This window comes from Myodes glareolus, chromosome 27 (assembly GCF_982192425.1).
Source record: "Myodes glareolus chromosome 27, mMyoGla1.1, whole genome shotgun sequence".
Classification (NCBI taxonomy): Eukaryota; Metazoa; Chordata; class Mammalia; order Rodentia; family Cricetidae; genus Myodes; species Myodes glareolus.
In genome coordinates, this window is record NC_142052.1 from 34,232,706 (window position 1) to 34,247,016 (window position 14,311).

General features: G+C 41.4%; 1 protein-coding gene across 5 annotated transcripts in view; it reads left to right on the top strand.

Annotated features, from left to right (window-relative positions):
- The window catches only part of Ankar (ankyrin and armadillo repeat containing), a 47,764-nt gene that overhangs the window by 31,848 nt on the left and 1,605 nt on the right, over positions 1 to 14,311 (top strand). For 3 of the 5 annotated variants that reach the window (XM_048456011.3, XM_048456013.3, XM_048456012.3), the window contains exons 17-23: positions 4,193 to 4,299; positions 5,118 to 5,240; positions 5,742 to 5,900; positions 6,552 to 6,669; positions 8,266 to 8,375; positions 12,038 to 12,234; positions 14,191 to 14,237. In XM_048456011.3, coding sequence (XP_048311968.2) covers positions 4,193 to 4,299; positions 5,118 to 5,240; positions 5,742 to 5,900; positions 6,552 to 6,669; positions 8,266 to 8,375; positions 12,038 to 12,234; positions 14,191 to 14,237 — 861 coding nt within the window. Of the gene's footprint in view, positions 1 to 4,192; positions 4,300 to 5,117; positions 5,241 to 5,741; positions 5,901 to 6,551; positions 6,670 to 8,265; positions 8,378 to 12,037; positions 12,235 to 14,190; positions 14,238 to 14,311 lie in introns of those variants that run through there. The other 2 variants (XM_048456014.3, XM_048456015.3) reach the window with 2 other exon arrangements.

The following is a 14,311-nucleotide window of genomic DNA, read 5'->3' on the forward strand; positions in this document are numbered from 1 at the left end:
TTCTAGTTAGTAATAAAAGTCTAGTAAATGGGGGTGTGGAAGAGATGGCTCAGTGGTTAAGGCAACTTGTTCCTTTCCAGAGGACCCGAGTTCGGTTCGCAGCACCCTGCCTGTAACTCCTGCTGGCTGTGGGGGCCCCATCCGCATGAGCATGTACAGACATATTCACATAAGAAACGCACATGTAGGCGGGGTTCCCATCTAGACAGCCGATCAGCTCCGCCCCACCAGCCGCCCCCCAAATAACCGCACAGACACTTATTATTAATTGTAAATGCTTGGTCGATATCTTAGGCTTATCTCCTGCTATCTCTTACAATTTAAAATAACCCGTATCTGTTCCTCTTTGTGCTGCTCTGAGGCTGGCTTACCTCATCTCAGAGTTTTCTATATTGCTTCTTCTGCATCTGGCTTGTAGCTCTCAGACTCTGCCCTCCTTCTTCTCAAGTGTTCTCTCCGCCCCCAAAATCCTGCTTAGCTACCTGCCAATCAGCTTTCTTTTGTATTTTTCAAACAATCTTATTTTACATACCAATCCCAGTCCCCTCAACCTCCCATCCTCCCGCTCTCCCCACATTCTCCCCAAACACCCCCATCCACTCCTCAGAGAGGGTAAGGCTTCCCATGGGGAGTCAACAAAGTCTGGCACATCACTTGAGTCAGGATCAAGTTCCTCCCCCCGTATCTAGACTGAGCAAGGTATCCATCCACAGGGAATGGGCTCTAAAGAGTCAGTTCGTGCACTAGGGATAAATACTGGTTCCACTGCTACTGGCTCCACAAACTGCCCCTGTCACATGACTGTCACCACATTCAGAGGGCCTCCTTTGGTCTTAGGCTGTCAGTGTGGGGTCAGTGAGCTCCCACTAGATCAAGTCAACTGTTTCAGTAGGTATTCTCATCATGGGCTTGACTCCTCACTCATGATATCGCCCCTCCCTCTCTATGACTGGACTCCGGGAGTTCGGGCCCGTTGCTTAGCTGTGGATCTCCACATCTGCTTCTGTCAGTTGCTGAATATAGGTTCTATGATGACAATTGAGGTTGTCATCAATCTGATTACAGGGGAAGGACAGTTCAGGTGCCCTCTCCACTACTGCTTAAATTCTTAGCTAGGCTCATCCTGGTGGATTTCCCTAGTGCCTGGTTGCTCGTTAATCCCACAACGGCTCCCTCTTTCAAGGTATCTCTTTCCTAGCTCTCCCTCTCTGTCCTTCACCCACTCTTTCTTCCGAATCCTTCCTGTTCTCCTCCCCACTCCCCTACTACTTCCTCCCTTCCCCCACGGTGCCAATTTACCAAGAAGATCTTGTCTACTTCTCATTCTCTGGGGGTGGGGGGGTGGGAGGAGATCCATGTAAGTCTCTTAGGGTTCTCCTTGTTTCCTGTCTTCTCTGGAATTGTGGACTGTAGGCTGGTTATTTGTTGTTTTATGTCTAATATCCACTGATGAGTGAGTACAGACGGTGTTTGTCTTTCTGTGTCTGAGTTCCCTCATTCAGGATTTTTTTTTCTGGTTCCATCCATTTCCCTGCAAATTTCAAGATGCCATTGGTTTTTGTTTTGTTTTGTTTTGTTTTGTTTTTTGCTTTTTTTAACCTCTGAGCACTACTCCATTGCATAAATCATTGCATAAATGTACCACCTTTTCTTTATCTATTCTTTGGTTGAGGGGCATTTAGGTTGTTTCCAGATTCTGACTATACATTATACTATACATTATACAAATAATGCTGCTCTAAACATAGGTGAGCACATGTCCTTGTGGTATAGGTCTGCATCCTTTGCGTATATGCCCAATAGTGGTATTGCTGCGTCTTGAGGTAGAATGAGTTCCAATTTTTTGAGGAAATGCCATACTGATTTCCAAAGTGGCTGTACAAGTTTTCACTCCCACCAGCAATGGCAGAGTGTTCCCCTTACTCCACATTCTCTCCAGCATAAACTGGTTATTAAATGGTTTTGATCTTCGCCATTCTGACTGGTATAAGATGGTATCTCAGAGTCATTTTGATTTGCATTTCCCTGATTGCTAAGGATGTTAAGCAGTTCCTTAAGTGCCTTTCTGCCATTAGATTCCTCTTTTGAGAATTCTCTGTTTAGATCTGTAAAAATTTTTAATTAGATTATTTGATATTTTGATACCTAGTTTTTTTAGTATATTTTAGAGACCAGCCCTCTGTCCAAGTTGGGGTTGGTGAAGATTTTTTTCCCACCCTGAAGTTACCATTTTGTCTTGCTGACTGTGTCCTTTGCCTTACAGCAGTCCTGTTTATTAACTATTGATCTCAGGGCCTGGGCTACTACTGTTATATTCAGGAAGTGGTCTCCTGTGCCAATGAGTTCAAGGCTACTTCTCACTGTCTCTTCTGAGCCTCAGGGTGGCTGCATTTATGTTGAAGTCTTTGATCCATTTGGACTTGAGTTTTGTGCATGGGGATAGATATGGACCTATTCGCATTCTTCTACATGTTTTCATCCAGTTATGCCAGCACCATTTGTTGAAGATGCTTTCTTTTTCCCATTGTATAATTTTAGCTTCTTTGTCAAAAACCAGGAAGGTGTTCATAGGTGTGTGGATTAATGTCAGGGTCTTCAGTTCTATTCCATTGGTTCACCTGTCTGTTTTTATGCCAATACCAAGCTGTTTTCATTACTATAGCGCTATAGTAGAGCTTGAAGTCAGATATGGTGATGCCACCCATCTATCTAAATATATCTTTTTAACCTTAAAAACATATTAATATGACTATAAGTGTGATTGTTATAGATGACTAGTTACTAACCTGTATTTTTCAGTATACATTACATTTTTAAATAATACCCCACACAAGAGTAGACACATACATATAGCTTAATAAAATTAACCTTAAATTTGTATCAATAAAACAAAATCCATACCAATGAAAAATATTTTGAGATTAATAGATGTTTTCTAGATTAATTAAGTAGATTCAATAATCTACCCTTTTATCTCATAATTTTTATATTAGCTCCCCATTTTTTCTTTAGAAAGAGATCTTTGAATTTAACTTATTTGTCTAGCTTTTTTCCTGACTATGATCAATAACAATTGGTAACAATCCCCCCATAAATTATGACAAACATCCATAAACAATCTTGCATCTCTTGTTTCCACTCTGTATCTGGCTAGCGATTCTGCCTTTCTTCTTCCCAGAGTCCTCTCTGTCCCCAGAAAACCCACCTAACCTCTTCCTGCCTAGCGATTGGCCATTCAGTTCTTTATTAAACTAGTTAGAAGGTTGCCTTGGCAAAACCACATCTTCACAGCGTAAAGAAATATTCCACAGCATGCATGCATACATACATACATATATACATATACACATACATACATATATACACATATACACACATACACACACACACACAAATATATATATCCATCCTTGATCATCCCCCCCCAACAACTGTGATTCTATAGGGGTAGTGAAGGCAAGAAAATAAAATTGATAAAATAGTGTTGCTCATTCTACTCCCCCTAGTTAAACTTTACAAAAAAACAACATGTGGGTAGCTCTTCATCACTTTTCACAGATGCCTAAACTTACATTTTTATTTAAGTATATAAACTTACTATATTTAAATCTATACAGTGTACATAATATTATATTTAAAGATATAAACCTACTACATATGTAATGGCACGCCTAGGCAAAACAAAATTACATTGTTTATGCATATTCACAAAAATGAGATTGCGTTTTCTCCTGATATTAGATTGCAAGTTAAAATACAGAGTGTTACAAAGGAAGACAATGTATGTTTTCAGTATAAGCAATTTATGAAAGCTAGAAATTTTAACTTAGTGATTAGTCATTTTTGTAGATAAAAAACTTGTCATAGAAAACACTGACTTATAAACTGGAGTACCAGAATAGATTTTTAACCAGTGATGGTTCTTATAATTAATGTAGCAGTTTTCAAATTTATGTGCTGTGTCTCTTACTGTAAAACTATCTATAATTCCAGTAATGAATTTCCATGTTTATTCTGTCCTTTAAAAAAAAATCAAAGGAAGTATTGAAATAGTGCCAATATACTATGTTTTTAAAATTCGTTAGCCATATTACTTTAAGATAATGTATCAATCAAAATCAAGCCAAGCTTGACTCTACAAGTTAAAAATGCAACGAAAACATGACCTCATTGACCTACGAGAGCTTTCCAGGTGTGGCCCACACAAGCAATCCCTTGAGTCAGCAGTTCGTTGTGGAAGAGAACGCCTTTCCTGTGCTCATTCAGTTACTAAGAAGTCACCCTTCAATTAACATTAAGGTATGGTTTAATATTTCCTAACATGGTAAATGTAATGTATAGAACAGTTTTAAGAATAATTTGTACCTTAGATTATGTAGGTTTACAAGCATAACAATTTAACTTTGAAAACCAAATTCTAAAATGTTTTTAGCAGAAAATATTGATGTAGTAAATATTATTTTCTTCTAATAGGACATGAAAGTCTCATGTACTTAGTCCTTGGTTATTTTTCCTTAGCCTTTAAACCCATGCTAGTAAATATTTGCAAATCATGTTGAGATGTGGAAAGGATACAACTACATACGTGAGATTTTACAGTACCTTATAACATGCCTTGCTGTCCCTAGGACAACCCCCACCCAGCACCTTTAGGAGATGCACAATGATCTCTGGTCATAGAGGACATGGAAATTTTCTGGCCATTAAAATCTATGAGGGAGGGGGCTGGAGAGATGGCTCAGAGGTTAAGAGCATTGCCTGCTCTTCCAAAGGTCCTGAGTTCAATTTCCAGCAACTATATGGTGGCTCACAACCACCTGTAATGGGATCTGGTGCCCTCTTCTGGCCTGCAGGCATACACACAGACTGAATATTGTATACATAATAAATAAATAAATATTTTTAAAAAATAAATAAAGAGATCTTTTCAGAAAAAATCTATGAGGGACACCTTCCAGAGGCTGGGCCACTCTAACTGGAGTCAAAGAATTATAATCAACACATTGTGCCTTAAGCACTTTATAGTTCCACAATCTAGCCTGTGCAAACATTCCTATGCTGTCCATTCTTCAGGAATGTGTGAATGAAACATAATTTCTGAAAAACCACATATTTAGGTTGAAGTGGCATTTTCTTTGGCTTGCATCGTCCTGGGGAATGACTTGCTACAGAAAGAGTTACAAGAAAAGGAAGGATTTGAGTATTCCGATGTCCTTCATCTTCTTCACTCAAAAGACAAGGTAGGACAACCCGCGCCCCCCCCCCAAGAAAACGGCTCTAAGAAAACACAGTCAGTAAGGACCAAGCATTCTCCAAGGCGGCATGCAAGCATTTTATTTAAGAGAATATACTTTGTTGGTCATAAATCTGTAATGCTGTGATAATATGGTTCCAAATTTTTCATAGTTGCCACATGTCCTCCTTGATGTGCACAGTTTTAATGCGTGGTGAAATCTCTGTCCTGAATCAAACCCTTCACTTAACTGCATGCCCTTCCAATCCCCCATCATGCACTGCTTACCCAGAGAACACCGCGGCTTCGGAAATGCCACGTGGTGAAGAGAGCGGTCCCAAGGCGGCTAATATGAGGCAGTTACTTTTCTTTTTTTAAAAAAAAAATCCTTTCAACGATGTCCTATTTCTCGTCTTGGTAAGAATGAGATGCATTTTCATAGGCAATAACTCGAAACCCAGCGACTAACAAAGCAAGTGAAACCTGTTGGTGTTCCTCCTCTCCCTAGGAAATCTGCTTGAGAGCAGGTTACGCACTGACTCTTTTTGCCTTCAACAACCGTTTCCAACAGTACTTAATATTGGAGAAAGGATTGATAACTTTATCCATTTTTGAGCCTTTTCTGCAGTCCAAAGTTGAAACCGAGAGGGCGATGGCAGCATTTCAGGTACCCAGGGCCTAGCATTTCGTACTAGCAAGCACGTTGTCTTGGTGAGCACTTCTCTACTGGGGATTCAGAAAACTGTTGACGCATTTATGAAACTGAGTATTCTCCGCACTAGCCCCTCTACCTCACGAGAAGCCCATTATTAGGACTTCTGTATTTATATAGACTCTCTCAAGTTACATCTCATGCCTGCAACAATCCTGTGAGGCCCATAGCAGGTCTTTTCATCACTTCATGCTCATAGCAACTATGTGGAGACGCGTGGTTGCGTCGAAAACAGCTCTCAGTGTGGACCGTCAGCTGATGGCATGACTTCTTCCATCAGTATTTAGGCTCCTCTCTGTTTATGCTTGCTCTTCAGAGCTTCTCAATCCTATAGCCTTGTGAAATATTTTTTCTTCAAATTCAAGGTCAAACGTTGCAAGAAATGCAGAGAGAGCAACGTGGTCGCTGTGGCCATTGTGGCTATTGCTATGAGCATTTGGGGGAAGTACTCTTAACTTTTTCTTTTCACCCATCCATATCTCTTTTATTGGATATTACCAAACATTCCCTTTGACCCCTAAAATGCCCCCAAAACATAAATGGTTAAGAGAACCTGAGTAGCAAATAGTCACCAATTCTATGTTTTTTTGGTTTGCTTTCTTTTAGATTATCGTGTTAGCTAAAGTCATTATAGACGTGGACCATATTACTTTGTCGGCAAGAGGTGTTAATATTTTAGTTAACAGTCTGTATTCATCCCACATTCCTACTATTGTCTTGACAGGTAATAAATAGTTAACAAAACAAAGCAAAAAACAACAAAAAAAAAGTATAACGGCCTCCACACATAGGAACATGGGTTCGCGTTCAAGACAGATCATAAAAATGTTTTAGCTCGCAATCTCAACAATACTAAAATATGTCTAATTCCCTGTTGCACAGTTTCAAGCAACACTACTTGGAACTACTGAGCAGGTCTGCATGGGGCAGTGGGCACCAGCATTCACTCTGTACCCTGCTTACTGAACAGGGTTGCAGTAACCCTCAGCACAGCCCCTTTGTGTTCCTAACAATTATTTCAAACTTCTAACCATCTTCTAGACTATAAAGTAGGAATTCAATTATGCACGACCAAGAAAAAATTTGCACTCTGATTTTCAATAGTAGTGGCAGATTTACATTAATGCGCTTTGTGTTTCTTTGGAATGTATACACTCTGTTACTATTTAAGAGTTCTCGAAATTTTTTTTAGATTTATTTATTATATTATTTTTTGTATGAGTGCTTTGGTTGCAAGTTTGTATTGCACTACCTGCGTGCCTGTTGCCTGCGGGTCAGAAGAGGGTATCGGATCCACTAAGACTGGAGTTATAGATAGTTGTGAGCCATCACGTGGGCACAGGGAATTGAACCTAGGTCTTCTCAAAGAACAACAGCTGTCCTTAACCACTGAGCCACGCCTTTAATTCCAGCTCACTAGAGGCAGAGACAGGTGGAGCTCTGTGAGTTTGAGGCTGGCATGGTCTACACAGCGAGTTCTTGGACAGCCGTGGTTATGGAGAGAGACCCTGTCTCAGAGAACAAATAAACAAAAATAAATAAAGACAACACAGCAAAGAAAAATGGTGTACTAATTCTCTCTACACAATGCTATCTAAGTATATCCATGTCAAGCTTACCCATGCTTGTAACAGTAGGTGATCAGTAATTTTAACCACGCTACCATTCACAGCTACATAAACAGTTGCAGAGTGATAGTCTGTGAATCCTAGCAAAATAAATAAAAAATCAAATTCATTACTAACTTCGCCAGTGGCTGTATGAGAAACGGGTGTTTTGGAGTCTGTCTGCTTAGAGAAGAAAATGAGTCACTCAGGGAAAACTTGTGGACACCGGATAGGAAAAAGGGTCTGGAGGGAAATTTAATAGTCAGAGTTTTAGATTTTGGTTCATGATCTCTTTGCTACAAGAGATGCCTTATTTTATTTGCTTTCAAATATTAATTTTCTTAATCTGAAAGAATGCATATCATGTCCAGACACAAGTTCAGGGAAAACACTTATGCACATAAAATGAATACATTTTATAAAACCTAAACAACCGAAAAGCAGAGGATATATTTTTGAAGTCTGGAAAACCGAAAGCTTCCGACTTGAAAATGTGCCGTTCTTCCACCTCCCAGTACGTGTGACGGAAAACCCGTCAAGTACGTGGACAACTGTTCCACATTTCCGTGTGCATGTTTCTCTTTCCTTGCTTCTTGATTTACCAGAGAGATTGTGTAGTACGAACTTTTCAAACTACCACGCACAAGTGAAAAAGCAACGTACCTGTTGACAGCTGTGGATCTTATAAGCACTTTTCTTCGTTTTAATTCTAGGCAACTTAATAGCTACTCTGGCTCACACCAGAGCTGGTATCCCAGGCGCTTTTATGACAGTGGGGGCAATCCAGCGGCTCTGCTACCACCTGTACTCAGCAAGAGAAGAGGTAAACAGAAGCTAATTGCGAAATGTAATGGACTACAGATAATAGTTCACTTCTTTCACACGAGGGGATATTTTTTCCCTTGGGATAGTAAATAATTCATAATTACTCAAGCATATTTGAACTTTCCAGGGTTAGTCATGCCCTGTCTGATATGTCCAATTCTGATTTCCCACAAAAATCATGCATTTTTTAAAATTTATTCTCTCATATATTACATCCCAACCACAACTTTCCCTCCCTCCTCTCCTCCCAGTCCCTCTCTCCCCATCTACTCCTCCTCCATTTACTCCTCCTAGGGATATCAAATGAACATGGCGTATCAAGATATAATAAGACTAGGCACCTCCCCTCATATTAAGACTGGACAATGTTGTTTTCAACTAAGTCTATTTTATCAGTAAAGACTTGGGGGCCAGATGCAGGAGTGAAAACCTGCTAACTCTGAGAGGTCGAGAAAGCACCCGGCTGCTTCCTCCTCCACGGTCCTGGTCCCAGGAAAAGAGCTTCCTCCTATCTGTCTCAAACAGAACTACTCCAACCGGATGTCCCTCCCTTCCACTTCCTGTGTCTCCCTCTTAATCTCTACGGTTATTTCCTCTCAAGGGTTGCTTGCTCCACCTGTCGACCTAAAGTGGATTTATTTAACCCTTTTTACAACATTCAAGCAGAAAACTCCCGGATTAAAGGGGCGTGCTAGGGCTGAGTCACACCAGACCGAGAAGCAGGGTTTCCTAGTAAATGATGCAGTATTGGGGTCCACAGTGTGATCGAATATCTGCCACACGATGAGGCAGCCCAGTGGGAGGAAGAGGCCCAGAGGCAGGCAAAAGAGTCAGAGACAGTCCCCTCTCCCATTCTTAGGAGTTCCACAAGAAAATCAAGCTACACAACTATGACATCTATGCAGAGGGTCTAGGTCAGTCTCATGCAGGCTTCCTGGCTGTTGGTTCAGTCTCTGTGAGCTCCTATGAGCTCAGGTTAGTTGATTCTCTGGGTTGTCTTGTGGTGTTCTTGACCCCTCTGGCTCCAACAATCCTTCTTCCTCCCTCTTCTGCCAGATTCCCCAAGCTCGGTCTAATGTTTGGCTGTGGGTCTTTGCATCCGTTCTCATCAGTTGATGGATGGAGCCTCTCTGAAGGCAATTATGCTAGACTCCTGTCTATGGGTATAGCAGAATAGCGGAATTTTAATAGGAATCATTTCATTGACTTTTTTTCTCTTTTTTTGCTTGTCAGCCCACTTTTATTTGAGCTCTGACATCTAAACAGAATTTTACAAAAGCAATATAATAACTGTAATTAAAGATTTTGAAACTATGGGACTGGAGAGATGGTTAAGAGCATGGACTGCTCTTGCAGAGGAACACAGTTTGTTTGGCTCCCAGCACACATACAACTGCCTTTAACGCCAGCTCCAAGTCTCCTCCTCTGGTCTCCATGGGGAGGGACACACACACACACACACACACACACACACACACACACACACCTGTGAAGCATTGGTTCCCAAAGAATTTTTAGGGGAAAATATTTGAGAAAAAAAAAAAAGGCTTTCTGGGAATGATTACATCTGTTCCAAGTGTGACTGGCAAAGCCAACCCAAAACCTCCAAGAGAATCATCAACATTATAAGAGAAGAGAGCCTGCGGGTCGTGTGGTCCCAGCAAAGTCTGTGCTGTCCTGAGGTTCTCTGGTCCTTGCTGAGCGAGAGACTGTCTCCATTGGCTTTGCCTCGCAGAGACCCGATGGCTAAGCATTCCGATGCTGATCTGAAGTGAGGCCACGCAGCTCTCAACACAAAATCTCGTGTTCAAGCCAGCAATCTCAGCGCCCAGGAGACTTCCTCCTACTTCAAAGCCAGTTTGGGTTACACAGAGATTTAGAATGTACCCTGTGGAAGGAGGAGATGCAGCTTTGTGAAAGGCACCAAATTATAAGAACAAAGCACAGCATGGGCATACGAAGGCGCCACAGTGCATGCCATTGTTTTATGTAACTTAAGATTTAAATACTCAGTCCGTAAAAAAATCTACTGTGATGTTTCAGAAATTCATAATTAAAAAATGTTTAGGAAGCATCTCGCAAGAAGTGGTTACGTAGCAAGTGGGTGAACCTTTTTATTTTTAATTTTTTAGTGTTCTAGGTAATTCTAAAATGAAATCAATGTGCTCACAGATATTGCGAGCAATGAGTAGAAAGCAATGGCGATTTGCAGTCTTCTGTAAAACTCCAGGCAGAGGACGAGGCCTGAACGAGCAGAGAGCCTGCATGTGCGAACCATTATGCCCCTACCCGATGATGGATTGGTTTTCATCCATTATCTGATATTCATGTTTACAGAAATTATCTTAAGGTTTAATGTAGTTTTAATAACGAGCGTGTCTGTGTAAGTTCATGCATGGGAATTCAAGTGCCCGTGGAGGCCAGAAGAGAATGCTGGGTTCCCTGGACTTGGAGTTCCAGGTGGCTGCCTGGGGTTGTCCTGGGACCCAAACTCAGGTCCAGTGGACCTTTCTGAAGAAGTAGCTAGTTAGAGTCTGAGCTAGATAATCTTGGTTAGTTTTCTTGAGAATACCATACCAAGTGTTTCGTTGTATTCACCTCTTCACCTCTCCCGCTTTTCCCCTCCCCATCCCCAGGCCCCTCCCCATACAACTTTGAGTCCTTTTTAAAAGCCCAGCAAGACCAATTGGTGCTGCTCAAATATCCTGAGTGTGTGGTCTTCCACTGGAGTGTAGCTGACTTACCAGGGGCTACTAAACTCTTAGAGAAAAAACCCTCTCCTTATCCCAGCAACGCACAATTGCCAATAGCTCCATGGCCGTGGGTGGGACTGTGTGCTCGACTCCCCTCTCCATGCTGGGATTCGGTCTCCATGCGTGCACAGGCTTTGCGCATGCTCGCTACTGAAACTACTGTGTGTTTCCGCCTAGTGCCGCCCTGCTGTGTGCAGAAGGCACTGCCCCTGTAGTCACTTCCCGTCACTTCTGCTGCAAGTATCCCTGAGCCTTCAGGGCCCATTCTTGGGGGAGGCTGCTAGTTTGTTTCCCAACCGTTCTGCCTCGAAATACTAACTCAGAAACCATATTATTTGCCATACCGTTTGGTCAGTAGCTTAAGCGCATTTTTAGTTAGCTCTTATATCCTGAACTAACCCATTTCTATTCATCTGTGTATCACCACGTGGCTGTGGCTTACCGGCAAGGTTCCGGTGTGTCTGACTCCTATGGGTGGCTACATGGCTTCTCCTGACTCCTCCTTCTCTCTATATATATCTTTTCCAGCCTGGCTATAGTCTCCCAAAGCCATTGGCCAAAAGCAACTTTATTCATTAACCAATAAAAGCAACACATATACAGAAGGACTTCCCCTACCAGCCCATTGCTTAAGAAGTTTCTTCTCATAAAACTGTGATAAACCTATTATGAAATAGAGAAATTCTACATATGCTACCTACAGGACTAACTCAACCCATACATTGATTAAACATTCAAAGTGAATGCTGAGACTTGAACCCAAAACAATGTTCAGACAATGTATATGAATATATTTACCTCTGGTGAATTGCATGATTTTAAATAGTTAAAATAGCAAATTTTAGGTCCGTTATATTTTATCATAATGAAACATCAGGAAAACGTGAAAAGCCTCTTCTAATTTCAGGTTCGCACAGCGTGTTCCTGTGCCCTTGGCTACCTAACTTACAATGCGTACGCTTTCCGCATCCTGCTGACCGAATGCAGGAACAAGCCTAATCAGTTCCTGCGTATAATGAACAACATCAGCAGAGACGCCAAGATTAACCCCGCCTTCCTAAAGGAGTTCCAAATGCAGCAAAGCGTGGGACTTCCGTCCCTAAGGTATCGTGTCTTAATAAGAAACGGCAGTAGTGACCGTTTAGTTCATGCAAATGCGCTGCCTTTGTGCATTCTTGACGTGCATGGGTACCCTGTGGGTATCAACTTAACCTTGAACGTTCATTGGCAAAGCCTGCTTTTGTTTACTTTGGAATGCGGATCCGTAGCAGCAGGTTTGTTTAAGGGTTTGTGTTAAGTAAGTTCTGAGGACCTTTCCTCATTTCAGCTGCATTGTTTCACCCAGGGAAAACAGTCAAGTTCACTTGCCCAGCCTGGAAACAAGCTGGGGCTGTGTAGACGCTGGTTGATGTATTCTCCCTGTGGAAGCAGATCTAGGCCCAGGAAAGGACCGATTTGTTAGAACTGTTTCTGAGAAGTGTGCCACAAACCAGAAAGTCCTGTTTCAAGTTAGGACGCCAAGGAAAAAGGAGGAGTTTCCTTTAGGAAAACCACCCCCAGAATTTCTGAATGTATGTACACAATGTTTTGCCTGCATTTGTGCCTAAAGGCCAGAAGAGGGCACCAGATCTCATTATACACCGTTGCGAGCCACCATGTCCTTGCTGGGAATTGAACTCAGGACCCTTGGAAGAGCAGGCGTTACTCTTAACCACTGAGTCATCTCTCCAGCCCCAGGAATCTATTCTTTATTAGCCTAAAGATATATTTGAAGAGATGTGAACTAATCAGGAAAGCCAAAACAATCTTCACTGCCAATGGATTTCCTAGACCCAAGGCTAAGCCAAAATCCTTGGAAGGAAACAGGGCTAACATGACACACTCACTGGCTGAAGTTTTGGCATCTGTCAAGCATTTTGCTCAACTGATTCTATCTCAGTGTCATAGTTTCATTATAACCCAAGTCTTTAAAATAGGGGGTGAAAAAAATCTTTTTTTTTAATTAATTTATAAAAAATTTCCACTTCCCCCCTTCCTCCCAATACCCTCCCTCTTCCTCCACTCCCTCTCCTCCCTCTCCAGTCCTAAGAGCAGTCAGGGTTTCCTGCCCTGTGGGAAGTTCAAGTTCCTCCCCGCTCCCTCCAGGTCTAGGAAGGTGAGCATCCAAACAGACTGGATCCCAAAAAGTCAGTCCATGCAGAAGAAATAAGACCCAGCGCCATTGTCAATGGCTTCTCAGTCAGCCCCCATGTCAGCCCCATTCAGAGAACTCGGTTTGATCACATGCTCGTTCAGTCCCAGTCCAGCTGGCCTTGGTGAGCTCTCATTCGATCAGTTCCCTTGTATCAGAGGGTGAACGCACCCCTCGCGGTCCTGACTTCCTTGTTCATGTTCTCCCTTCTTCTGCTCCTCATTTGGACCTTGGGGGCTCAGTCCAGTGTGAGAAAAAAATCTTACTGTGAACAAACTGAATTATGAGTCTTTCCAAGTAGGAAAACATTCGTGTAAGAGCTACTTAAGATAAATTATTACTCTGATACAAGGGAGAGAGACCCAAAAGTACACTGTGGTTATATAAGTCAATTTTAAGTATAGAAAAAGGTAAGTCTATTTCAAGAATCCTTTGAAAACTGGAAATCCAAAATTAATTACAAAAATTAATATAAAACACAATCTGAACTTTGGTTATAATTTGTTACATTAATTAAATTTTTTCATAAATTTAATTTAGTATGAATGATTTTTACTTTGTACATTCCCATAGTGCTGTGGGAAATGGAAAATGCTCTTATTCAATGTTGTCTGCCTCTAAGTTCAGTTGGAGTTTCTTCTTTCCATTACCTCAAACGTAATTAATATTCCATTTTAGATGTATTTAATGTTTGAAATGAGTAGTGATCAAATATAAGGTATCTGCAGGTAGCATGCATGCAATTTTATACATGTATGGCAGAGACCATTAGGCCCCTGAACATGGTACCTAGAATCTTTCTTTATTCATGGTTTTCTAGGTATATATACTATGTCTTCATTTAATTATTTGATATTTCCTCCTTTTAGCCTGGAAAAGAATGGAGGACCATCTGTAATTCCTGTCTTTAAAAAAGGTAGTAGTTTTTCTTTTCTGTCTTTAACGCCTGCTGTTCCCAGCAGTCTGTATTCTGCTTTAGGCTTTCTTTGG